At 38.0% G+C, this 25,386-nt stretch overlaps 1 protein-coding gene across 1 annotated transcript; it reads left to right on the forward strand.

Annotated features, from left to right (window-relative positions):
• Positions 1-20,975: 20,975 nt before the first annotated feature.
• Positions 20,976-22,017, forward strand: LOC122452419 (B-cell receptor-associated protein 29). The gene has a single exon (XM_043486013.1). It carries the CDS (start codon positions 21,057-21,059, stop codon positions 21,777-21,779), a length of 723 nt encoding a protein of 240 aa, XP_043341948.1. The 5' UTR covers positions 20,976-21,056; the 3' UTR covers positions 21,780-22,017.
• The last annotated feature ends 3,369 nt before the right edge of the window (positions 22,018-25,386 follow it).

The raw sequence follows: 25,386 nt of genomic DNA on the forward strand, positions 1-25,386 counted from the left end.
TTATTCCACCAATGCAGACGTGTAAGAGTGGCTTGTTTTATAGGATATTGGGTGAGGTGACTTCCATCTTACGACGCGGATCCTATAACTAGTATCTACTTCATAAAAATGACTTTATATTTTGCCTTCCCTTCTGTGTATGGAACATTTATTTGGTTTCCTGAAAGGAAGCTAAAACTGTTATTCTGAGAATTGCTGCCCATTTGCTTGGCAATCGTAAAGAGGTAGGAAGGATGAAGGAGAGAGAGAGAGGGAGGGTTGGAGGAAGGCAAGCTCAAATAAGACTTAAACAGGATAAATAACTGGAAAAGGTCCATCTCAACAATTTTGACTTAAATACTGAACTTTTAAAAGAATACAGAACATTTGTATAGGAGCTAGAAGTTAGGGTCTGTGCAGTAAGAAGGTAAAGAGTTTAGGAGCTGGCAATGTAAGGCTCAGAAAAACAGTGGCCTTTCCATGTTCCTGAAATAAATTGCAAGCCAAACCGGATTCTTGACCGTGTACTTTAAGCCAAGTAAAGCATGGCAGTGTACTTGGAGTCTTGCACCCTGTGTGGACCTCTGGCAAGGCCAGGGCACAGCACTTTCCCCCAAATGATCTTAGATTCATAGGAGTGACCCATGCAACCTTCTGTCAACAAACAGAGCTGTGAAAATAGCTTGGCCTTTATGTCCACTGGCCCACGTCCTCGAAAAAGTCAACGTGGAACTGAAAGCAAACAAGCTGTATGCCAAAAAAATTAAGTAACAGACTTTTGACACACTTCATGACTTTCCATATTCCGAGGGTTTTCAAGAGAGGAATCTATCCTTGTTCACAAAATGACTGTTCATTGTTTTCCAACAATACAAGATCATTTAAAAGATATGTTCATTTAATGGAATATTTATAATCTTTAATACATGTAATGACACAGAAAGATTTTTGATATATTGTCAAGTGAAAAACAATTGTGACAAATCAGTGGAAATTGTTGATTGTATCTTTTTGAAAAGGTGACACTATGACTCTCATAATATAAAATATACATTTGTCGAAGGTTTTTATTTAACTTATTATTATTGAATAAGGACACTAGGCAAGTGTTTCAACCAATTCAGTGGAGAAATTAGAGAACCACACATTTATACGGGGTGAATGAACACAGAAATAAATTTATAAATAGACACAAAACTGGCTTTTCCCAAAGTGATGGATAGTGGGGGTGAGAGTGGTCTTCTCCATTGTACAGAAATCATTTGTGAGTCTACAGAGAAGAATTAGCTGTGTTTGCAACAATTTGTCAGTTATCTGACAACTATAGGGTTGAAAAATATCCTAATCAAAGACAAAGGTTCATATAGCAGTGTTTCTCAATACTTTTCATTATTATTTTCCTAAGACACTTAAGACATTTATTACCTAACCCTTATCTCTTCCAAATTAAATGCTGAAGAATAAGATTTTGTTTGTAGAGCTAAATATTGGAGGGTCACAAACCATAGTAAAAGCTGAGAGGCTTTGTTTTTGCTTTTACCACCCGAAAGAATCAGTATTTGCCCCCTTTGGGGCAATTAAATATCATGATCCAGGACAGACAATCCCCAGAGGCGCCAAGATTTGAAAGGATATTTAGTAATATCCTTAGGATGTCATTTTTTTTTTTTACTTTTTCTTTTGTATTGGGGTATATCTGATTAACAGTGTTAAGATAGTTTCAGGGGAATAGCAAAGAGATTCAGCCAAACATATACATGTATCCATTCTCCCCCAAATTTCCCTCCCACTTTAGGATGTCATTTTTAAAAACCAGTGTATATATGTTATGGGCTTCCCAGTTGGCCCTAGTGATAAAGAATCCACCTGCCAATGCAGGAGATATAGGAGAGGCAGGATCCATCCCTGAGTAAGAAAGGTTCCAGGAGAAGGGAATGGCAATCCACTCTAGTATTCTTGCCTGAAAAATTCCATGGACAGAGGAGCCTGGCGGGCTACAGTTCATGGGGAGTAGAGAGTCGGACACGACTGAGTGATTAAGCACATATATATGTTACACATATATTACCTTACATATTACATATGGACTTAAAGGATGGTGTATACAGAAGTCAGCAAACTATAGCCTGCAGGCCAAACCCAGCCAGCCTGTTTCTGTAAATAAAGTTTGACTGGAACACAGCCACACACATTTTCTACGATAGTCTTATTTTCTATTGCCTACAGTTGCTTTCACACCACAACAGCAGAGTTGAGCAGTTGAGACAGATCACAAGGCCCAAGATGCCTCGAATATTTACTATTTGTCTGTTTACAGAAAATGTTTACTGCCCTTTGGGTCACACTAAGCTGCTGATAGTAATTATCTCTGCTTAGCAGGATAATAAGAGTTTTCTTTCACAGAAATCTATATTTCTTATAAATGTTTTACTTACTGATGGAATAAAACTTTAAAAAATGTACTACATATCAATTGTGTACAAAGTACTCAAACAAAAGTAGAAGGCGTGGTTCTCACCTTTGAAAAAGCTTCTAATCTACTGGAGAAACAATGTGGTCCTACCCATTACACAGGGAACTATAACCAATCTCCTGGGATAAACTATCATGGAAGAGAATATTTTTTAAAAGAATGCAGATGTGGGTAAAAGAGTCACTTTGCTGTACAGCAGATTAGCACAACATTGTAAATCAACTACACTTAAGTTTTTAAAAAGCTGTTAATCTAATGTTGCTGAGATAAACTGATGGGTTTTCTACTAAAATAAGCTAAAAATAGAAGTAGATAGGGATAGCTATAGGGGAAAAAGGTAATATTAATAAATATGAATTGGGTCAATGTAAATTTTTAAGTTAGATTTTGACCTTCAGAGCCTTAATTATTAAAGGCAAAGCAGATTTAATAGTTCACTGTGACTGAGGTATTTACTTCAAATCATTATAAAAATAAAAGTACGTGCTTGCTATAAATCTCTGGAGAACATTATCTCTCCACTGATTGTATTTTCAATTGGAGGATAAGATACCAAGGGAATATTTCATGCAAAGATGGGCACAATAAAGGACAGAAATGGTATGGACCTAACAGAAACAGAATATATTAAGAAGAGGTGACAACAATACACAGAAGAACTAAACAAAAAAGATCTTCATGACCCAGATAACCATAATGTGATCACTCACCTAGAGCCAGACATCCAGAAATGCGAAGTCAAGTGGGCCTTAGGAAGCATCACTGCAAACAAAGCTAGTGGAGGTGATGGAATTCCAGTTGAGCTATTTCAAATCCTAAAAGATGATGCTGTGAAAGTGCTGCACTCAATATGCCAGCAAATTTGGAAAACTCAGCAGTGGCCACAGGACTGGAAAATGTCAGTTTTCATTCCAATCTCAAAGAAAGGTAATGCCAAAGAATGCTCAAACTACCACACAATTGCACTCATCTCACATGCTAGCAAAGTAATACTCATAATTCTCCAAGCTAGGCTTCAACAGTATGTTAACCAAGAACTTGCAGATGTTCAAGCTGGATTTAGAAAAGGCAGAGAAACCACAGATCCAATTGCCAACATCCATTGGATCATAGAAAAAGCAAGAGAATTCCAGAAAACCATCTACTTCTGCTTCATTCAATTCTAAAGCCTTTGACTGTGTGGATCACAATAAACTGTGGAAAATTCTTAAAGAGATGAGAATAACAGACCACCTTACCTGCCTCCTGAGAAATCCATATGCAGGTCAAGAAGAAACAGTTAGAAACAAACATGGAAAAACGGACTGGTTCCAAATAGGAAAAGGAGTACATCAAGGCTGTATATTGTCACCCTGCTTATTTAACTTGAATGCAGAGTACATCATGAGAAACACTAGGCTGGATGAAGCACAAGCTGGAATCAAGATTGCAGGGAGACATATCAATAACCTCAGATATGCAGATGACACCACCCTTATGGCTGCAAGCGGAGGAACCAAAGAGCCTCTTGATCAAAGTGAAAGAGGAGAGTGAAAAAGCTGGCTTAAAACTCAATATTCAAAAAACAAAGGTCATGGTATCTGGTCCCATCACTTTATAGCAAATAGATGGGGAAACAATGGAAACAATGAGAGACTTTGTTTTCTCAGGCTCCAAAATCACTGCAAATAATGACTGCAACCATGAAATTAAAAGACTCTTGTTCCTTGGAAGAAATGTTATGGCTAACCTAGTCAGCATATTAAAAAGCAGAGACATTACTTTGCCAACATAGGTCCATCTAGCCAAAGCTATGGTTTTTCCAATAGTCATGTATGGATGTGAGAGTTGGACCATAAAGAAAACTGAGTGCCAAAGAACTGATGCTTTTGAACTGTGGTTTTGGAGAAGACTCTTGAGAGTGCCTTGGACTACAAGGAGATCCAACCAGTCCATCCTAAAGGAAATCAGTCCTGAATATTCATTGGAAGGACTGATGCTGAAGCTGAGGCTCCTATATTTTGGCCACCTTGATGAGAAGGACTCACTCATTAGAAAAGACTCTGATGCTGGGAAAGATTGAGGGCAGGAGGAGAAGGGGATGACAGAGGATGAGATGGTTGGATGGCATCACTGACTCGATAGACATGAGTCTGAGCAAGCTCCGGGAGCTGGTGATGGACAAGGAAGCCTGGCATGCTGCAGTGCATGGGGTTGCAGAGTCGGACACGACTGAGTGACTGAACTGAACTAAATTACTTTACAATGTTGTGTTGGTTTCTGCTGTCCAGCAGTATGAATCAGCTCTAGGTATACATACGCCGCCTCCCTCTTAAGCCTCCCTCCCACGCCCACCCCCAGCCCCAGCCCTCTAGGTCAGCACAGAGCACCGAGCTGAACTCCCTGTGCCATGCGGCAGCTTCCCACTTGCTCTCTGTGTTACAGTTGATAGTGTATGTATGTCAACGCTACTCTTGTCAGTTTTTCCCACGCTCTTCTTCCCCCACTGTGTCCTTAAGTTTGTTCTCTATGTCAGTGTCTCTATTTCTGCCCTGCAAATAAGTTCACTGAAGTCATGAAATTCAAAGTTATCTTAAAAGCCACTGTGAGAAGATATATGATGTTTCAGAACTCAAACTGCCCTGATTCACATCAATCTCTAATCTTTTCCTATCAAAGTTTCAAGATACTGTAACTTACCAGAGCACCCCAAGGGAATGTGTGCCATTCCATTCAGTCCATTCTTTCCAGGTTCCAGAAACTTTCTCAGAGACCTTATCCTTGAAGGGATCTCTTTAATACTTGAATGATATCTTAGTTCCCTTAGAAGCTATTCTTGGTAATATAGGACTCTTTAATACCTAAAGCCGTTAAGAGCCCCCCCAAATGATTTTTCTCACTGCTCAATTCTAAGAATTTGAGAATAGGGCCCCTCTAATCCAGTATGCTTATAGAACAAGAATTTTACTTACTGGCAAGATAAATAGGTAGGTAAATCCAGAAGTCTTTGGGGGGAAATAATTTTTTTGGCTCAAAACTTTCTAGGAAGTAGCTCTTAAGATCACTAGTATTAAATCTAAATTAATTCAAAATCATTTGAACCCCTAACATAGTAGCCTTTTCTAATCAAGTTGTCGTGATACACTAACATGTTCAATGAACTGTGAGGTGTGTTTCCAGCAATCTATCACTGATAAAGGTTAAAGTACTAAAGTTTGCAAATTATTCACTTTTTCAGAAATTAAAACTGATGCAAGGTGACCTCAATAACAACCACTTTCAGTCACCTGCCTTCTAATCCATGTTACTATATGGGCAAGAAAGAAGACATTGAGGCCAATGACATGGGCATTCCCATCGGAGGTGTCTGGCTTATGAACAGTGTCTGTCATTTGTAGCATGGTGCAAAAATGGGACTTAAACTTGTAGTTGAAAAGAGAGAATCAATGGGGAAAAAGAAAAAAAGGAGAAGGAGGAGGAGGACCAAAGGAAGTGGGAAAGGAGAAGAGAAATAATTTGAGGAATAGGAAAGAAGGAGTAGAGTTCAAAAGAAACAAAGAATAATCAGAGAACAGGAGGGCAGCCTCATGGAAATCAAGAGGGCAAAGTCTCAAAAAAGGGGGTGTGATAGGCAGTGTCATTTGCTGCTGATAAATTAGATTACTGGTGATGGTGAGGCAATGAAATGTCCCTGAAAGCCTCAGTAAGGGCAGAAAACGAACATTAAAGCCTGAACAGAAGAAAAAGAGAGGAAATAGAATATCTAGATGCTACTTATTGATGTTTGACCCTGCTGGGAAAGAGAAAGATAGGTTGGTAGGGCCCTGGGTAGAGCCCAGCACTTCTAAGGATTGGAGAGACCTGAACTTGTGTGTGGGCTTCCTGGTGGCTCAGCAGTAAAGAATCCACCAGCAGTGCAGGAGATGCCAGTTTGATCCCTGGCATCAAACTGGGTCAGGAAGATCCCCTGGAGGAGGGCATGGCAATCCACTCCAATATCCTTGCCTAAAGAAATCCTACAGACAGAGGAGCCTGGCAGGCTATATTCCATGGGGTTGCAGAGTTGGACATGACTGAAGTGACTTAGCACACACATATGAACACGTGCATGGGCTCCAAACCATAAAGAGGAAGCAGTTGAAAATGTCAGAGAGAGAGGAAATAATCAATACAAGTAGGTTCTATTCCTAAAAAGGACAATGTGGGCAGAATCATGACTTAGGATTGGTTTTGGGCAGGAAGAGGCATTCTCTTCCTCATAAACCAGAGGAGAGGAGGTGAGAGGGAGTGCATGTGAAGGTCAGCAAAATGTGGACAGAAAGCCAAAAGGCTTCACACCCTGCTTTCCCAGCCCTGCTTTCTCCTTACAGGAGGGTCACAATCATCCGCTGAGAGGGGAGGGGTCGGGGTGCACCATGATGGCTGTTGTAGAAAATGCTGGAGGACAATGAAAGGAAACAGGTAAAATCATTGCTCAGCGGGGCCTGAGGCTGTGAGGGGAGAAGCTGGAAAAAAGTGGATCGCAGGCACAGCCTTAGGGAATGCACACATTTTCCAGAAGAAAGGAAGCAGGAACCAGCAAAGACATAGAGAAGGCTTTGCCACAGAAGTGGGAAGAAAATAATATTGCCACAGAAGCCACAGTGAGGAACATTTAAAACACAAGACAGAGAAATGATGAAGTTGACCCACAGAATCTAAAATGACAAAGAGCTTTGGACAATAAGTACCAGAAAAATACACTGGATTCAGCACTGAGAAAGTCATTTGTAACTAAGAGCTTTTCTATAAAGATAAAGACTAAACAGATTTCACAGAGTGGTAGTAAGGAGGTGAAGGCTATCATGGCAACATCTTTGTTACATTTTTAAGAATTTTAGAAATTAATAAAGGGCTCTCCTGGTGATCTACTGGTTAGGAATCCATCTTGCAATGCAGGGACACTGGTTCGATCCCTGGTCCAGGAGCCGCCCCACATGCCTCGGGGCAGCTAAGCCTGTGAGCCCCAACTATTGATTCCATGCTCTAGAGCCTGTGCTTTACAAGAGAAGCCACCCCAATGAGAAGTCCACGCCCTGCAACTAGAGAGTAGCTCCTGTTCACCACAACCAGAGAAAGCCAGCGTGCATCAATGAAGACCCAGCACAGCCAAAAATAAATTTTTTAAAAATTACTTAAAAGAAGAAATTGATAAGGTGTGAGATAAGAAGTAACAGTTTGAGGAGATGGTAGTGTTGGGGTATTTATATATGAGAGAAAACTGAACATGTATGTTTGTGTGTGTGTGTGTGTGTTGGGTGGCATTGTAGCTGAACAGTTCAACTATCTTATAGGATTACTGTAGGAATGAAATAAAGCACTGTTTGAACTGAAAAGTACCATGTTAAGATTAGATATTCTTTTCATCATACACAAATTCTCAGTTTTTTAATGTGAGAAACATTATTCTTATATTTCCTGCTTTTCAAAATTCCATTAGTCTTTTATACGAATGCAGTAATGAATCAATAAGCTCTATCTTCAGGCTTCTCTCTTTGTAGCCCTAAAATTCTCAACAGCCCTGAAAGATGAACTCTCTGGACAGTTTGAAACCAGCAGTTGCCATCACAGAAGCTGAACAGAGGAAAATGGGGAAATTGTGTTAAGCTGATTTCTGTGGTTTTTAAACACCTGCAGATTATGGGAACAAAATACTGACCTTGGGGATTCGCTTGACTTTCCCTTTCTGCATTAGGATCTGTTGTTCATTTAGTGAAACACATTTCTGCTGGGCAAGACCAGGGTAAGGCTTAGGTCAAGTTATAAGCCCAAGTTTTTTATCACACTCTGACAGCAGGAAAAATCACGTCTGGAAAATGTCATTATCAGGAAAAAACAGTGTGTTTTGCTTTGAGCTCTTTGGCTTGAGGTTTTCTTCATATTTTAAAAACCACCGAGGAGTAAAAAAGCTTGTAGCTAATAGCCAGTAAAGCAATTACACTATGGAGAGGCCAAAACCATTTAAATCCATTAATTAGAAGGATTGCATTACCCTCTATGATTTTGCCCCAACATTTTTGTAAGAGCAGATTCTCAAATTCTTGATCTGAAATCACTGGGCCTTCAGAACAGGGCAATCATCCTATTTTGCTGCTGGTTTAAATATTTGGGAGCAAGTAAGTGGACTTAGCTGAATTGCAATTTCTTCATATATAAAACATAGATAGTAAGAATTATCTCATAAATCTGAACATTCACACTCTTCTTGGGCACAGCAGGCAATGACACTTTACCCTCATCTCCATAGAGCTTTGTATATTCAAAAAGCAGTATTACTAAAATAGCGTTTCCATCTCTTAAGCCTTGGAAAACCCAGGTACTTTAGCTGCGGATTTGAAACAGAGAAATCTATGGAAAATCTGCAATTACAAATGGGATACACAACAGAGTCATTAATATTTGTCACTTGAGGTGAAAGTGGGGACAAGGTAGGAGTTGGAAGATTTGAACATTATTTCAATGCACATGTCATTACCCTGAAAATGTGTTATAAGCATTTGAAGGGTTTCTCCAAATATTTTTAAATAAATTTAAATAGTCCATATTCAAAGTACTATTTTTGGTACAAATTAATATATAGCTGGTTAAGTCTACATTTTAGGAAACGTAAATGAAGATGACTTTATATAAACCTGTATTAGTTTGTGAGGCAGCCTCAAATTGGAAAGCTTTTATAAAACTATCAAATGGAACACTTGGCTATCATGTATTTCTTCACATCTAATGAATTTCCTGGGCTGTCACCAAGAAGTCTGGTCTGTGGGAAAAGATGCTTAGTAAGGAACAAGGACAATCATTTATGCCAGTCTTACATAAAAATCACATTGGTAGCCAGTCTTCCAAGCCTGCCCTGTCACATGCTTCTGTCTGCTAAAGACAGGAATGGTGCAGTAAGCTGCTGGAAGAGGAATGAGTCACGGGCAAGCCCTGCCACCCGCGTTATCCTTAAGGTAAACGCATGTCATGCGACAAGGCCACAGAGGCCGAAAATAGTCTGAGCCTGTCACTTAGCGCCCAAAATAATTACTCAAGAAATAGCTCTCTCTAAAGGGACAAATTACCCATCAGCATAAAATGACACTGTCATGAGATTGCTGGATAATGTCTTTTTAAAAAAATTTCCTGGTGATCACCCTGTCAAGAAAATTATAAATTAAAATTACATCAGCTAAAGGAAGCCAAGAAGTGATTTCTAAAATCTCTTCTCAGTTCTAGTCTAGCTTTGAAGTCACTATGCAGAAAGACCATAGCAGGAGCTGGTCAAGAGAATCCATGGGAACCAACTGCCAGGAAAACCAAAAAACAAGGACAGCAAGTCTTCTGCATACAAACAAGCTCCATTCTGAGAGCGTGTTTGTAAATCCAATTTGTTCATAAGTCCAACAAAGTCAGCCTAGGTACCCAACTGACAAAGTGGGCTATATGGTACTATACTGTAACAAGTTTACAATACTTTTCATACAAACACATAACAAACACAAAAGTAAAACATTTTTAATCTCATCATACAGTACCAACTACATCACTGCTGCTTTTACACTTGCCTCCAGCCGTCCTGGGCTTGGAATAAAAAGTACCATACTACTGTACCCTACATAGTACTATACAGGAAAGTACACAAAACCACAGCCATTATAGAGGAGGCACGCACGTGACCATGTGTGCGAGACACGTGAACTAACCTACATGACTGGACATGTGAATGCAGGTTCGCATCTTTGAAAGTTCATAACTTGAAAGTTCATCCGTAGGGGACTTACTGTCCCCTACAAGCTTCCCATGGAGAGAGATCAGGAGAAGCAGTCCCACAGGCCAAGTACACGTGCCCACTGGAGACACATCCTGTCTCAGAACACGTGAAAGGGATGGCAGAACACCAAACTTTAAACATCGGTCAGGACCAGCTAAAGCTCAAGTTTGTCAGGCGTATCCGTTTCCTTGAGCTGCCGTAACAAATGACCACAAACTGGATGGCTGAAACCAGAAGAGACGTATTGCCTCATAGTTCTGGGCCCAAGAAGTCTGGAACTAAGGTAGCGGGAGGGTTGGTTCCTTCTGGGGGGCCTGAGGGAATCTGTGCAAGGCTCTCTCCTGGCCTCTGGATGCCACCAGAGATCCTTGGTGTGGCTTGGACTGAAGCATCCTTGGATGCTTCACTCTGACCCCTGCCTCAACTGCCTCATGGAGTTTTCTCCCTTGTCTGTGTCCGAGTCCAAGTCTCCCTTTTCTTACAAGGACAGCAGTCATTGAATTAGCTTCCACCCCAACCCAGGATGACATCGTCTTAACTTGACCACATTGGAATAAACACTATTTCTAAGTAAGAATACATTCACAGGAACTGGGGGACTTGAACATGTATTTGGGTACCCAACTCCACCCACACCACCAGGTCTTTCAGAAGCGATCTGGTCATCCATGACCAGTATGATCTGGGACTTTGCGGCACAACGTGAGGAAAACATAATGTGTTAAATCTCAAAGCAACCATAGAAAGCACCAAAGCAGTGTTAGTCACCAAGTCATGCCCAGCTCTTTGCAACCCTAGGCTCCTCTGTCCATGGGATTCTCCAGGCAAGAATACTGGAGTGAGTAGCTATCCCCTTCTCCAGAGGATCTTCCCAACCCAGGGACTGAACCCCAGTCTCTTGCATTGCAGGCAGATTCTTTATCATCTGAGCCACCAGGGAAGCCCAATCCAGACCTTCTGGTTTTATGGATGATTAACAGATCTCTCAAAAGCAGCAATTTGCAACCAACCAAATGCAGTTTTGAGACTTAGGCTACAATCTGTTGTGAATAAGAAGGCAATAAACTTTAACAAACACAAAGTGTTAAGGAGTTGGGATGATTCACCTTTTTTATACACAAGAATTAATTAAAGTCTATGCCCATAATCATCTCAAATTCACTTGCATTTCTTCTCTAGGAGAGAAACTGGGGTGAATACAGAGAAGATAGAACAAGAGGCTCTTAGAGTCGTCCATAACCTACAACCCATCTCACCTCTGTCTCCAAGAAAGTATGTCAAGAATAAGAATGTCATTCAGAGCTTAACTCAGCACATGAAAGATTGAAGACCTCCATCCTATAGAACTATTTTGCCAGGCAAAGACTGTGTTATACACCTGTGTTCCTCCTAGATATATACAGAATTGCAGTACAGGGTTTCAAAGGACAATTTTATCCCACTCCTTTAACTGTCCTTATTTATTGTCTTTCCTTCATTAGATGTACCAATCCTTGAGCTTGCTTTAAACAATAAAGAAATAGAGGAAGCAATAGAAAGGAGGATTTAGGAGAACAAGCAAATGGCATACCTTAAACAAGGAGGCTGGAGGCCAGGGCAGGTTGCAAAGGAGAGCAAAGAAAACACATAAGAGGAAGAATCAAAGGAAAATTTCCCTCTGCCCTTACGGAAGGCCATCCAGACACAAAATGACTGTCTTCAGTTCTCTCCCTTCCAGCAGGAGGAAAAGAAAGAGAAGTATAAGTTATAAAGAGAAGGAGAGAAGACAAGAGAGACAAGCATGTATTAGATGACTACTGTATACCAGGAACCATGGAATGTATCTAAATGGAAAATACATCTCACTGCATCTTCACTATCTAAAGCATTGGTATTCTCTCCACTTCATAGGCAAGGAAATTAAGGATCAGTGTATTTGAGGATCTTGTCCATTGTTACACTGCTAATACTTGACAGAATTACAACGAAACCTAGGACTCTCTGATCCAAGGCAGCTCTTCTCAAGCAGAAAAGCAGAAAGGAAAAAGGTTCAAGTTATCATTTCAGGTTCTTTCTGGGGAAAAAAAATTCACAGGCTTTTGAGTATAAAAATTTTCTTTAAAAATAGAATAGATGGAAAAATATGATCTGGGTGCTGCTTTTGGCTGTCTTGAAACTCTGTATAAGATGACAGCAGCCCAGAGAAATAAAGAAAACTATCTTTGAGTTAGTTTAAAGGGAGGTGGGAGGCTGAAAAAGTCACAGGACTTCACTGACATTCAAGACTAAACTACTTTAAAGTAACAGAACATAACCAGATAAAAGATACATTCTTTATTTTCACACTTTACTTTATTCATCTTAAGATCAAGGGTACAGAGCCCTGATCCCAGTTGGATAGGGTCTGAGCTTTCAGCAGACCAGGACTCTGATGTTGATTTTTTTTTTGTTTCTATATAGCACTGGTGCACAGTGAGTGCTAGTCCAGATTCAAGTATTTTCACACAGTATTATCCCCCAAAGAGAGAAGGTGGTTTGGAGGATTATTAAAGGGTTCAACATGTAGAAGGCAGCTACGATGTATGGAAAACTATAAATAAAGCCTTCTTTTCTGTCACACTTGTCTCAGAGTGGGTCACCTGATTGGAGACAGTAACAACTCAACCATAACAGATGACTAACATGTTCCTGGACTTGGACATCAATTATAGTAGCATACTTCCTTGTCTTTTCTGTTGTGAGGTATCTGTCACTTAAATTCATCCAAAGTGACAAGCCATTCCCTTTGTCTTCAGTTCAACTCAATGGCCACATTCATACCTAATCCTGGATTCCAGACTTATTTTCTGCTGCCTAGTGGACATCTCTCCCAGATGGTCCCACAAGCATCTCACAGGCAGTATGGCAGATGATAAGGAATACACTCCTTAGAGCCAGACTGATCTGGATTTAAGTCCCAGCTCTGTTTCTGGCTTCAGTTGCTCTGTTTAAGACTTCAGTTGCTGATTCTTCTGTAAGCTTCAGTTTTACATCTATAGGATGGGAAAAATCAGTACCTGGCTCAGGGTAAGTACTCAATAAATAAATATTGTAAAACACAAAACTGAACTATCTCTACCTGCAAGTCTGCATCTTTCACCTAGTCCCATCCTCCTATACACATTTTTTTGCATCTATATTATATCCAATGTGTCATGTAGTTCTGTTCATATCTGCTTTTTTAAAAGACTCTGCAGAGTCATTTTAGATTTTCAGCAAAATTGAGAGGAAGGTACAGAGATTTTCCATATACTACATCCCCCTCCCAACACATGCAGCCTCTCTCATCATCAATATCCACCACCAGAGAGGTACATTTATTCAATTGATGAGTCAATATTGACACATCATACTTACCCAAAGTACATAGTTTACTTTATACCTCTCTTTATTGCTATGCATTCTAAGTGACTGGAAAAACATATGACAACATGTATCCATAACTATAGTATCATACAAAGCATTTTCACTGCCCTAAAAATCCTCTGTGCTTCACCTATTCATCCCTTTTCCTAGGAACCACAGATATTTTTACTGTGTCCATAATTCTGTCTTTTCCAGAATGTCATATGGTTGAAATTGTACAGTGTATAGCCTTTACAGATTGACTTCTTTCACCTAGTAACATGCATTTAAGTTTCCTCCTTGCCTTTTCATGGCTTAATAACATTTCTTTTTAGCACTGAATAATATTCTATGGTCTGGATATGCCTCAGTTTATTTATCCATTCACCCACTGAAGAACATCTGGTTACTTCCAAGTTGTATCAATTATGAATAAAGGTGCTATAAATGGCCATGTGCAGGTTTTTGTGTGGACAGGTTTTCAACTCCTTTGGGTAAATACCAAGGCATGCAACTTGTGTACTCTATGGTAAGAGAATGTTTAGTTCTGTAAGAAAGTGTCAGATTTTCTTCCAAAGTGACTGTAGCATTTTGCAGTCTCACCAGTGATGAATAAGAGTTCCTATTGCTCCAATACTCAGGATTGGGTGCTATCAGAGTTCCAGATTTTGGCCATTCTGATAGGTGGGCAGTGGCATCTTATTGTTGACTTAATCCCTGATTACACATGATATGGAACATCTTTTCATATGCGGTCTTTGACTCATTTTTATAGAGTTGTTTCTTATTGTTGAGCTTTAAGATTTCTTTGTATTTTTTAGATAACAGCTTTTTAACAGAAGTGCCTTTTGCAAATATTTTCTCATAGTCTGTGACTTGTCTTCTCAGTCTCTATATTTTTAAAAATTTCTTTAGCATATAGAAAGAGAATTATACAGAATTCCAATTTTTTCCCCCAAAATAAATTCTGGCAAATTGAATGGTATAGCAGAGGAAAATCTCTGTAATTTGAAGTCCTAAATATAGCAAAGTCAAAAACTAAAGATTTCATTTTAATTGCAAGAAAATGTATCATGATTTTTCTTAATATCTTGAGAAATGCTCTCCCTAATGACTTAGACATGGCCAGTGCCCAGTTATATAATGCAGTATATGGCTTTGGAAAAAGGTACCTGGATAAAGTGTTCCAGGTAAATATAGCAGCACTGGGAGGGGAAAAAAATAAAATAAAGCTTCATAAGAACAATCTACACCTTGACCCTGCTTACCTAAGCAGCTCTCTAGGAACGTGACTAAAGGCGTCCATTCTAGGGCCAGTACCAGCTCTCCTTCAAGGCTCTGTGACATTGAGAAAGTCACTTTAACTCTGTGTTTTGGTTTCCTCATGGATAAAATGAGGGCAACAAAGTAACTAGGTTGTTTTAAGGAAAAAGTTGATAGATATGAAGCTCTTAGAAGAAGAGTTCCTGGCACGCAGCAAGCACTTGGTATTTTTAGCTATTATTTTTATAGTGCTATTTGTGAGGATCAAATGAAACATTTGTAATCGTTAAAAGCTATACAAATTGATACTGTTATGTCAAAAATAAGAAGAAAATGACATCTTTAAATCAGATTATTTGGTACTTGACAAGAATTTATGGGGCTCTTCTGACATGATTGCTTAAATTTAAATTCAGCTACGGAAAATAAACACTGCTCTGCTTTTTCAAACTCAGGTAACAGCATTTTTTAAATGTTTTAAATTATTTGACATCTTATTAGTCAAATTTTGTATAGACTCATTATTTTGGAATCTTGGAGTCTTTCTAAATGCTCTCTAAATCCATCACATTTTAGTAAAAATCATAGTTTAGGGTTCGAATTCCACTCTGCTGTGAGCGTGCTGAATGTTGTTTAGACATTATCACTCAGCTTCTCAAAGCCCCAGTCTCCTTACATATAAAATTACCTAGTAGGAGTGTATAATCTCAAAGCTCACATTCAAGAACAAAAGTCCATGAGTTATAGGTTACGATAAGCATCACAGCCTTTGTTTCAGTATTTGTTGGGGAAGGGGGTGTGGATGGCAGCAGCAGATAGCTTTTTAAAAATTCGCCTTAAGTCAGACATTTGGAATTTCAAACCAAAAAAAAATACCATTCTTCTGACTCTCAGGCTGGAATCCCAGACCAGTGAATCTTAGGCTTTTCAATCAAAATGCCATAAGTTTCCTCTACTGTGTAAAATATTGAAAATAAAGACAATTGAAGAAAAATAACCTCTACAATTCTTAGCAAGCTGATACCACCTGAAAATACTTTTTCAGTTTTAATCTTTCTCAGCAAAATAATACCTCTAACTAGCTTGGTGGAAGCAAAAATCATAAATGTTTCCAAAGGTAGACTAAGCCTGTCACCCTATTCATACAGGCTGAGACCAACAAAGACCCGCACTCCCGCCCTGTACTGTCTCAGTGCTGCCCGATCTTAAGAAAACTGCAGTGTCAGAACCCAAAACTGCCTCCGACTCCCCACCAATGAACTAATATTGATGGGGAAAGGACACCAGGAGGGACAGTAGGTTGGCAGATGAGAGAGATGAACAGAAAGCATTTTAAAGTCTATCGTTTCCTCACTGCTCATGTTAATATCAGACGAAGTAGACTTCAAGATGAGAGATATTACCAGAGATAAAGAAGGATACTTCATAGTGATAACAGTGTCCATTCATGAACGACCGCAAAATACATGAAACAAAAAGAGAAATGAAGGGAGAAAAAGAAATCTAATAGACAGAGTTGAACTATACATTCTTCTTTCAGTCATTATTATGTTAATGTATCAAATAGAGAAGATCAATAAGGATGCTGAAAATTTTACCAACACTATCAACCAACTAGATCTACTTGACTTTAATAAAATACAACAACTGCACAAAATACTTTTTCCAAATACACATGGAACAAATATCTAGAAGGCCGGTATGATGGGGGTATAAGTCAAATCTCAAAGTCAAAGAACTTAGAGAATTCCTCCAAGTGCAACAGAATTAAATTAGAAGGCAGTTATCAATAGAAAAACCACAGAATCTGGAAATTACCAAACCTACTTCTAAATAATCCATAAGTCAAAGATGCAATTTAAATGCAAATTAGAAAGTATCTCAAGCAAAACGCTAATGAAGTCAAAATTTGTGGGATGTAGCTATACTGAGCTTAGAGGGATATTTCTGGCTTTGAATGCTTATATCAGAAAAGAAGAAACACTTAAGAAATAATGATCTAAGCTTCTACTTAAAGAAGCTATAAAAAACAAGGTAACTAATCTCAAAGTAGCAAAAATGAAAATACAAATGAATGTAAAACAATTAAATGATAAATAAGCAACAGATAAAATTTAAAAGTCAAAAGCTAGATTTTTGAAAAGATTTTTTTTAAGTGATAAATCCTGTCAAGACTGGACCAGGAAATAAAAAGGAAGAAATAAAGCCCACAAAATGCTGTATTGGAATGGAATAAGGACATCATTACAGACTTTCTAGATCTTAATATAATAATAAGGGAATATCATGAAAAACTTTATGCCAACAAATTATCCAACTTAAATGACATGGAAAAGAGATTGATTGAAAACACAAATTATGAAAACTAATAAAAAAATAATAGGAATAATTTGAATATAACTGTTCAAGATATTAAACTTTGCATGTGGGAATATTTAAACTTTCCAAAAAGAAACCTCAAGGCTTAGATGATGTCACTGGTGATTTCTATCAAACATTTAACTAATACCAATTTTATTTTATAGGCTTTCCTATAAAGCCTATATAGGCTTTATATATAGCAGTGGTACAGTGGTAAAGAATCTGCCTGCCAACGCAGGAGATACAAGAATCATGGGTATGATCCCTGGGTCAGGAAGATCCACTGGAGTAGAAAATGGCAACACACTCCAGTATTCTTGCCTGAAAAATTCCATGGACAGAGGAGCCTGGTAGGCTACAGCCCATGGTGTTGCACCGAGTCAGACATTACTGAGCAACTGAACACACAAACCAATTTTATACATATTCAGAAAATAAAAGAGGAAGAAATAACCCAATGTGTCTGAGGTTAGGATAAACCTGATACTAAAACCTGACAAGGATATTACAGATACATACTAATAACTACTGAATATAAATATAAATATTTTTTATCTGTTTGTTTGGGTTTTTTTTTTTTTTTTTGGCCACACCACATGGGGTTGAACCCAGCCCCGCCAGTGAAATTGCTGAGGCCTAACCACTGGACTGCCAGGGAATTCCCCCCAAATTCTTAACAAAATGTTAGTAAATCTAGTAATATAGGGACTTCTCTGATGGTCCAGTGGTTAAGATATTACACTCCCAGTTCGGGAACTAAGATCCCACATACTGTGTGGTTTGGCAAAAAAATATATATATATATATTTACCAAAAAAAGAAAAAATCTAATAATATACAGAGTATAATGCATCATGACCAATAGGTTGTTTGCTGCTGCTGCTGCTGCTGCTAAGTCACTTCAGTCGTGTCCGACTCTGTGCGACCCCATAGACGGCAGCCCACCAGGTTGTTTAGTTCACCATAAAATCATCTCATTAAAAGCACAAACATATGACAAAATTCAAATTCATTAATTTGGAAAACAAGGAATAAAAAGGCAGCAACCTAAATCTAGTAAACGATATAGAAATAAATACTATTTTCTTTCCTCTGCTCTCACCAAATATGTGGAGTTTTTCCCCCACACTGACCAACTCTCTGATGCCCGTGAGGTGTCTTAAAATCCAATTCTGCTACTATCTACTTGGGGTTAGTGTTAGATTCCACAAGTTAAGGTCTCAGTCTCACAGACTCCACCCACTTCAAATTCCAAATGCAACTTCCTGCACTTCTAACTGACCAACTCTAGACTGAGGTCCGAAGACCTCCTCAGGATTGATTTTCTAGAATGACTCACGGAACTCAGAGAAACACTCACTTGCATTTACCAGTTTATCTAATAAAGGATAATTAAAGTATACAGATGAACAGACAGATGACATTTCAATAGCGTGAGGTCTGGAAGCTTCCTCAGAGTAGGTACATCCCCATTTGGGATGTACCAGTCTCTTTGCTTGTGGAAGCTCTCCAAACATTACACTTTAGATAATTTTGTAAAGGCTTCATCATGTAGGCATAAGGATTATGAATCAATCTCTAACTCCTCTACTCTTCTCAAAGAATTAGAGAGGAGGCCCAAAAGTTCAGTTTCTTATCATGGCTTGGTCTTTCTGGTAACCCATCATGAAGTTGTCTGGATGATTATCCAGATGATAATGAACCCAGGAAGAGTCACCTTGTAGGAGCAAAAGAATCTCCTATCATCTAGGAAATTCCAAGAGATTTAGGAATGTTATTTCAGGAACTGGTGTCAAAGAACAAATATTAGAATATTTGTTATTAGATGTTCCCACCATCCCCATAACTCAGGAGATTACATGGGTTTTAAGAGTTTTGTGTAAGGAATTGGTGGCAGATAACCTAATAATAATATATCTTTATTTTGCAGGACACCTATAAAAACCACAGCTAATATTGTACTCAGTGGTGAAAGACTAACATACTTGTCCTAAGATCAGAAGTAATTTCTTCTAATAATGGCTCTTCTATTTAACTTGTAACTGGAAGTCTTAGCCAGTGCAATAAGGCAAGAAATAAAAGGCATAAATATCAAAAAAGAAGATTTTTAATTGTCTTTCTTTGTAGATATGATTTATACATAGAAAATCCTAAGAAATCTATAGAGAAGCTAATATAACTAATTGATGGTTTTGCAAAATTTCAAGTTACAAGGTTCATATAACAAAATCAGGTATTTCTATATAACTAGAAGCAAATAATTAAAAATTTAAAATTTTATTGACATTTATAATATCATAAAAGAATTTTGGAATAAACTTAATAAAAATGTAGAAGACTTCTATAGTGACAACTAAAATATTACTAACAGAACTTAAAGACCTAAATAAATAGAGATATGTAATGTTCGTGAGTTTCTAAGACTCAGGTTTGTTAATATGGCATTTTCTCCCCGAATTTATCTCTGGATTTAAAGTAACATTCAATAAAGAAGATGTGGTATGCTATTCAGCCATAAAAGTGAATGAAATAATGCCATTTGCAGCAACATGGATGCAACTAGAGATTTTCATACTAAGTGAAGGTAAGTCAAAAAGAGAAAGACAGATACCATATGATATAACTTATATGTGAAATCTAAATATGACACAAATGAACCTATCTATGAAACAGAATCATGAACATAGAGAACAAACTGGTGATTGCCAAGGAGGAGGGTGCTGAGGAAGGGATGGAGTGGGATGTTGGGGTTAGCAGATGCAAGCTTTTATGTATAAAATGGATAATAACAAGGCCCTACTGTACAACACAGAACTATATGCAATATCCTATAATAAACCATAATGGAAAAGAATATAAAAAAAAAAGAATGTGTATATATGGTATGTATAACTGAATCACTTCTGCTGGACAGCAAAAAGTAACACAACATTGTCAATCTACTATACCTCAATAAAAACATAAAAAATAAATGTAACATAAGGTGATACCATTAAAAACCCTACAAGGCTTTTTAAAAATAGAAATTAACAGACTATTTCTAAAAGTTTACATGAAAATGAGAATGACTGAAAATAGTCAAAATAATCTTTAAAAAGAGAAACAAAATTGAAGTACTTATACTACCCAATTTCAAGATTTACTGTAAGCTACAGTAACTAAGATGGTGTAATATCAATATACAGATATTCAAATACATCAGTGGAGTAGAATGGAGAGTTCAAAGATAGATCCATGATAAATAAAAAACTGTTGACAAAAGGAGTCAATGCAACTGAATGCGGAAGGAATGTCTTTTCAACCAATAGTGCTAGGAAAACATATATCTATTTACAACTTCTGAATTTCTATTTCATGCCATATAAAAATTAGAGATTGATCATGAAACTTAAAACTATAAAGCTTCTGGAAGAAAATTTAAGAGTCTATCTTTATGATCTTGGATGGACAAAGATTTTGCAGATAAGGTTTTTTAAGGTTCTAATCATGAATAAAGATAATCAATTGGATTTCATCAAAATTAAAATCTTTTGCTCCTCTTTTGATGAATAAAAAAATCCAGAAACAGAAGAAAATATTTGTGACACATGTACCCGATAAAGAACTTATATCCAAAATATATAAAGAACTACCACAAATTAATAATAATGACCCAATTTTTAAAATATGCAAAACTGAAATATATACTTTTTAAAAAAAGAAGAGGGAGCCCTGGAGGGTCCGGGGGTGGCGGTGGGGGAGGGGAGGCCCGCTCCCTCCCCCCGCCGCGGCGTGTGACGTCCCGCGCGTCTGCGGCCGCGGAGCAGCGCGGGGAGCCGGGCGGCCGCAGGCGGGGTGTGAAGAAAAACAATGACACTTCAATGGGCGGCAGTTGCAACTTTTCTTTACGCTGAAATAGGACTCATTTTAATCTTCTGTCTACCTTTTATTCCTCCTCAGAGATGGCAGAAGATATTCTCCTTTAGCGTTTGGGGTAAAATTGCAAGTTTCTGGAACAAGGCTTTTCTTACTATTATAATCCTATTGATTGTTCTGTTTCTAGATGCTGTGAGAGAAGTAAGAAAATATTCCTCGACTCATACTATTGAAAAGAGCTCAGCCAACAGACCTGCTGCCTATGAACATACACAAATGAAACTCTTCAGGTCTCAAAGAAATCTTTACATTTCTGGATTTTCATTATTTTTCTGGCTGGTGTTGAGACGTCTGGTTACCCTTATTACTCAGCTGGCAAAAGAGCTGTCAAACAAAGGAGTACTTAAACGTCAAGCAGAAAATATTAACCAGGCTGCCAAAAAATTCATGGAAGAAAATGAAAGACTGAAACGGCTCTTGAAAAACTATGGCAAGGAAGAAGAACACGTTTTGGAAGCAGAAAATAAAAAACTAGAAGAAGACAAAGAAAAACTGAAAATTGAATTAAAGAAGGCTTCAGATGCCCTTTCTAAGGCACAGAATGACGTGATGATAATGAAGATGCAATCAGAGAGACTTTCAAAAGAGTATGACCGGCTCCTGAGAGAACACTCAGGACTTCAGGATCGTGCAGGGAAAGACAAGAAATGCCTGTGAACCCTATGAGAGAAGGCTGTGAATACACCAGGTCAGGGAGGAAAACTTGTCATCATGTCAGCCTCTAGGAAATTTAAAATTCAGTTCAGAAAACATACTGTGACCAGCCATTATTTTTTTAATGCCACACACATAGACTTATCATAATGGCATTATCACAGTATTGATGATGTTTCAGATATATTGTAAAGCCTGTATTCCAGCTCTTAAATAAAATATAAGCATGTTAAACACCTTATTTAGATACTGATAGTAACACTGGTGTATGGTGGCTGAAAGAGTGAAACATGAAAACAGTGACCTTAAGTGCTTTTTTTTAAGCCTGATGGTACTAGTTAACTCTTTTAAGACAGCTGTATTGATAATTATATTTTCAGTATTGTGTTTCTGCACCTGTTAAATTATTTTTGTTGACATTTGTGTTAATACATAATTAGTAGGCATTCTGCTTTTTTAATGTTCATCTGGGAATGGAGTTTACATCTATTTGCATAATTGCCATAGCACTGAACTGAAATTATTTTACAACAATGTGGAATTCTTGAGATAGAAAGTTTATGTATAATGTATCCAAAAAGCAGTGTTTCCCATTGCTGTGAGAGTTGCTAATTATACAGATATTACCTCATATATATACACACTGGTGTCACAGTTTCTCTGAGGTGTTTCTATTTTCTGAAAGCTACATATTAAATACTATTTTCCATTCATAAAAAAAAAAAAGAAGAAGAAGAAACACAAGACAAAAATGGCCAAGAATCACACAAAAAGTGTCCATCATTAGTCATCAGGGAAATTCAAATTAGCACCACAATGAGAACTGTCACTCAAATGGTTAAAAACAGACAATATAAATATTTGCAAGGATATGAAACAACTGGAACTCCCACATTACTGGTGGGAGAAAAAAATGCAGAAACTACCTCAGGAAATTATTTATTGGTTCTTTGTAAATTATACACATCCCTACTCCATGAACCAGTAATTTCACTCCTAATAATTTACCTAATTCAAATGAAAACATTTCTACATAAAGACCTTGTAAGAATATTCACAGCAGTTTTGCTTATAATAGCCAAAAATTGGACACTAAAATATTTATCAATAGAAGTATGGTTAAACAAATGGTGGCATAATCACTAAGTGGAATGCTTCATAGCAATAAAAAAGAATGAGCTAATAACACCCATAACAACATGAATCTCAAAACCATTTTGAACAGAAGAATCCAGATGCAAGACAGTATTCCCTTTATAGAAAGTTCAAGAAGAGGCTAAACTAAACTATGGTAATAAAGATTAGAACAATGGCTGGGAGAGAGAAAAGGGATTGACTGCAAAGGCACTTTAGGAAAATTTATAAGTTGTGGAAATGTTCTACATCTTTGCTGACATGTTGGTCACGTAGGCATGCATCTGTCAAAACCCATCAAGTTAACATCTGTGTACTTTACACATTAATAAATACAAATCTAGTATTTTCAAAACCTTCTTTTATGTGAAATATAAACCAGGTATGTCCTGTATTTTTTAAAATTATAAAATAGCTAAATCAGATTGTGATTAGAGTACAAGATGATTTTTGCTTTGGATACTTGCTTGGGAGTTTTTCTCCTTCCTGCACTGAAATTATTAAGTTGAAAAATACATAGTTTAAAACAGCTGTTTAGGAACACATATGTTACATAGAATCAGCTTAAAAATTGGAAAATGTCTCAGTCTTGGTTCCAAAGAATTTCTCAGGCATTTGACAGTCACTGAAGTATAGGTGGGCTTCCCAGGGGGCACTAGTGGTAAAGAACCCACCAGCCAATGCAGAGATGTAAGAGATGTGGATTTGATCCCCTGGGTCAGGACAATCCCCTGGAGGAGGGCATGGCAACTCACTCCAGTATCCTTGCCTGGAGAATCCTGTGGACTTAGGAGCCTGGTACACTACAGTCCATAGGGTCACGAAGAGTCAGACATGACTGAAGTGACTTAGCACGTGCACACAGAAGCATGGGTAACGTGAGATCATTTTCCAAGGAAATAGTCCTCATAGTAGGCATGTCACAACTGATGAGCTACCTTTGTGAGATTTCTTAGCACACAAGGGGAAAAAAGCATACATTTCAGAGGATCCAAGAGTTATAAGAAGTGTTTGCATTTACAAGCCAATCTGGCTACATATGACATTTTCTTGCATGGGTAAGCATCTTCAGTTTGACATATCTATTGCTATCTTTCTAAAATCTGCTTTTGCACATGAAAAATTGCCATTTCATATATAGCAAAACACTTTAGAATATCCTTGACACATACCAAAAAAATTCATGTGATCTCTGGAAAATTGGTTATATTTTTATCATTACAGAGAACTGGTAAAATTAAGTTGTAGAAGTTTATTTTTATCATAAACTTAACCTATAGCTTTACCTATTGTCTTATTAACTAGGAATAGTAAATAGGATCTATACATGACACGTATAGTATAGCCAAGATGTCTCCAATTACCTGCTTTCTCCATGAGCTTCTCACAGTTTGAAACCTAATTATACCATGTTTACATAAAATTAGGAAACAGAGGGTCAAAAAGACACACTCAGAACTCTGCTACTTGGAACAGTATCTTTTCTCCTCAGTAAGAGACATCAATTTTACCAATGGCTTCCCATTCCAAAAATCAGTAAGCTAAGGGCAGTTTGGGCTTCCCTAGTGGCTGAGTGGCTAAGAATCTGCCTGCCAATGCAAGAGATGTGGGCTCCATCTCTGAGTCAGGAAGATCCCCTGGAGAAGGAAATGGCAACCCACACCAGTATTCTTGCCTGGGAAATCTCATGGACAGAGGAGACTAGTGGGCTATAGATAATGGGTCACAAAGAGTTGAACACAACTTAGTGACTAATTGTGAATGAACAACAAGGGGACTTCTCCTTAGAGTCAGTATAACTCACCACCGTCATTAAGCCTCCTCTGCTGCCAAGGCCAGTGTCAGAGCTCATGGCCAGCCTCGGGCAGAAAGAAGAAGGAAACCAACAGGAGATCTATGAACCTGGCAATTATGCTGGGCTGGGTTTGGTCAGACAGAAAGATCAGCAGAGGCCCTCTCAACAACTTGATCTTTCATCCCTTACTTAGCAAATACTGAGTGGGGGACAAAAGACGTTAACCTCACTGAACTGGGACACTACACTGAAAAATTACTATTTGTTAATGGGTGGGTTTGGTATATACATGGTGCACCTTGGGCCATACCCAACTTGCTGAACAATCTGGGGCTATTTTGTAGAAAATTTCACTGTTGAAAGCAATGTCACCTATTTGGCCTAAACTCTAGAAAGGAAATGACAGAACACTTAAAGCAAGTGCTAGCATATAACAGGCTATCAGTTTATCTTTGTTGAGTGAATGAACCAATGTCATAGGGCTCCAGTATATTGCTGAGCAACTCCAGCATTTATGCATAAAGTTAAGCATTGTTTACTGATATCTTTTGAACAAGTATATTTACCTAAAAGAAGAATAGCTTGTTATCAAGTATCTGCTGCTTATGGACACCATTTTTTAAATATTAAACTGATGTACTTGCCTTGCTGCTCCCTACCCAATAAAATCAAGAGCATTTA

Source organism: Cervus canadensis, chromosome 13 (genome assembly GCF_019320065.1).
Source record: "Cervus canadensis isolate Bull #8, Minnesota chromosome 13, ASM1932006v1, whole genome shotgun sequence".
In the NCBI taxonomy this organism is placed as follows: Eukaryota; Metazoa; Chordata; class Mammalia; order Artiodactyla; family Cervidae; genus Cervus; species Cervus canadensis.

Excerpts from the sequence above, each read along its gene's own strand:
- LOC122452419 (XM_043486013.1), top strand. The coding sequence starts at position 21,057 with ATGACACTTCAATGGGCGGCAGTTGCAACTTTTCTTTACGCTGAAATA.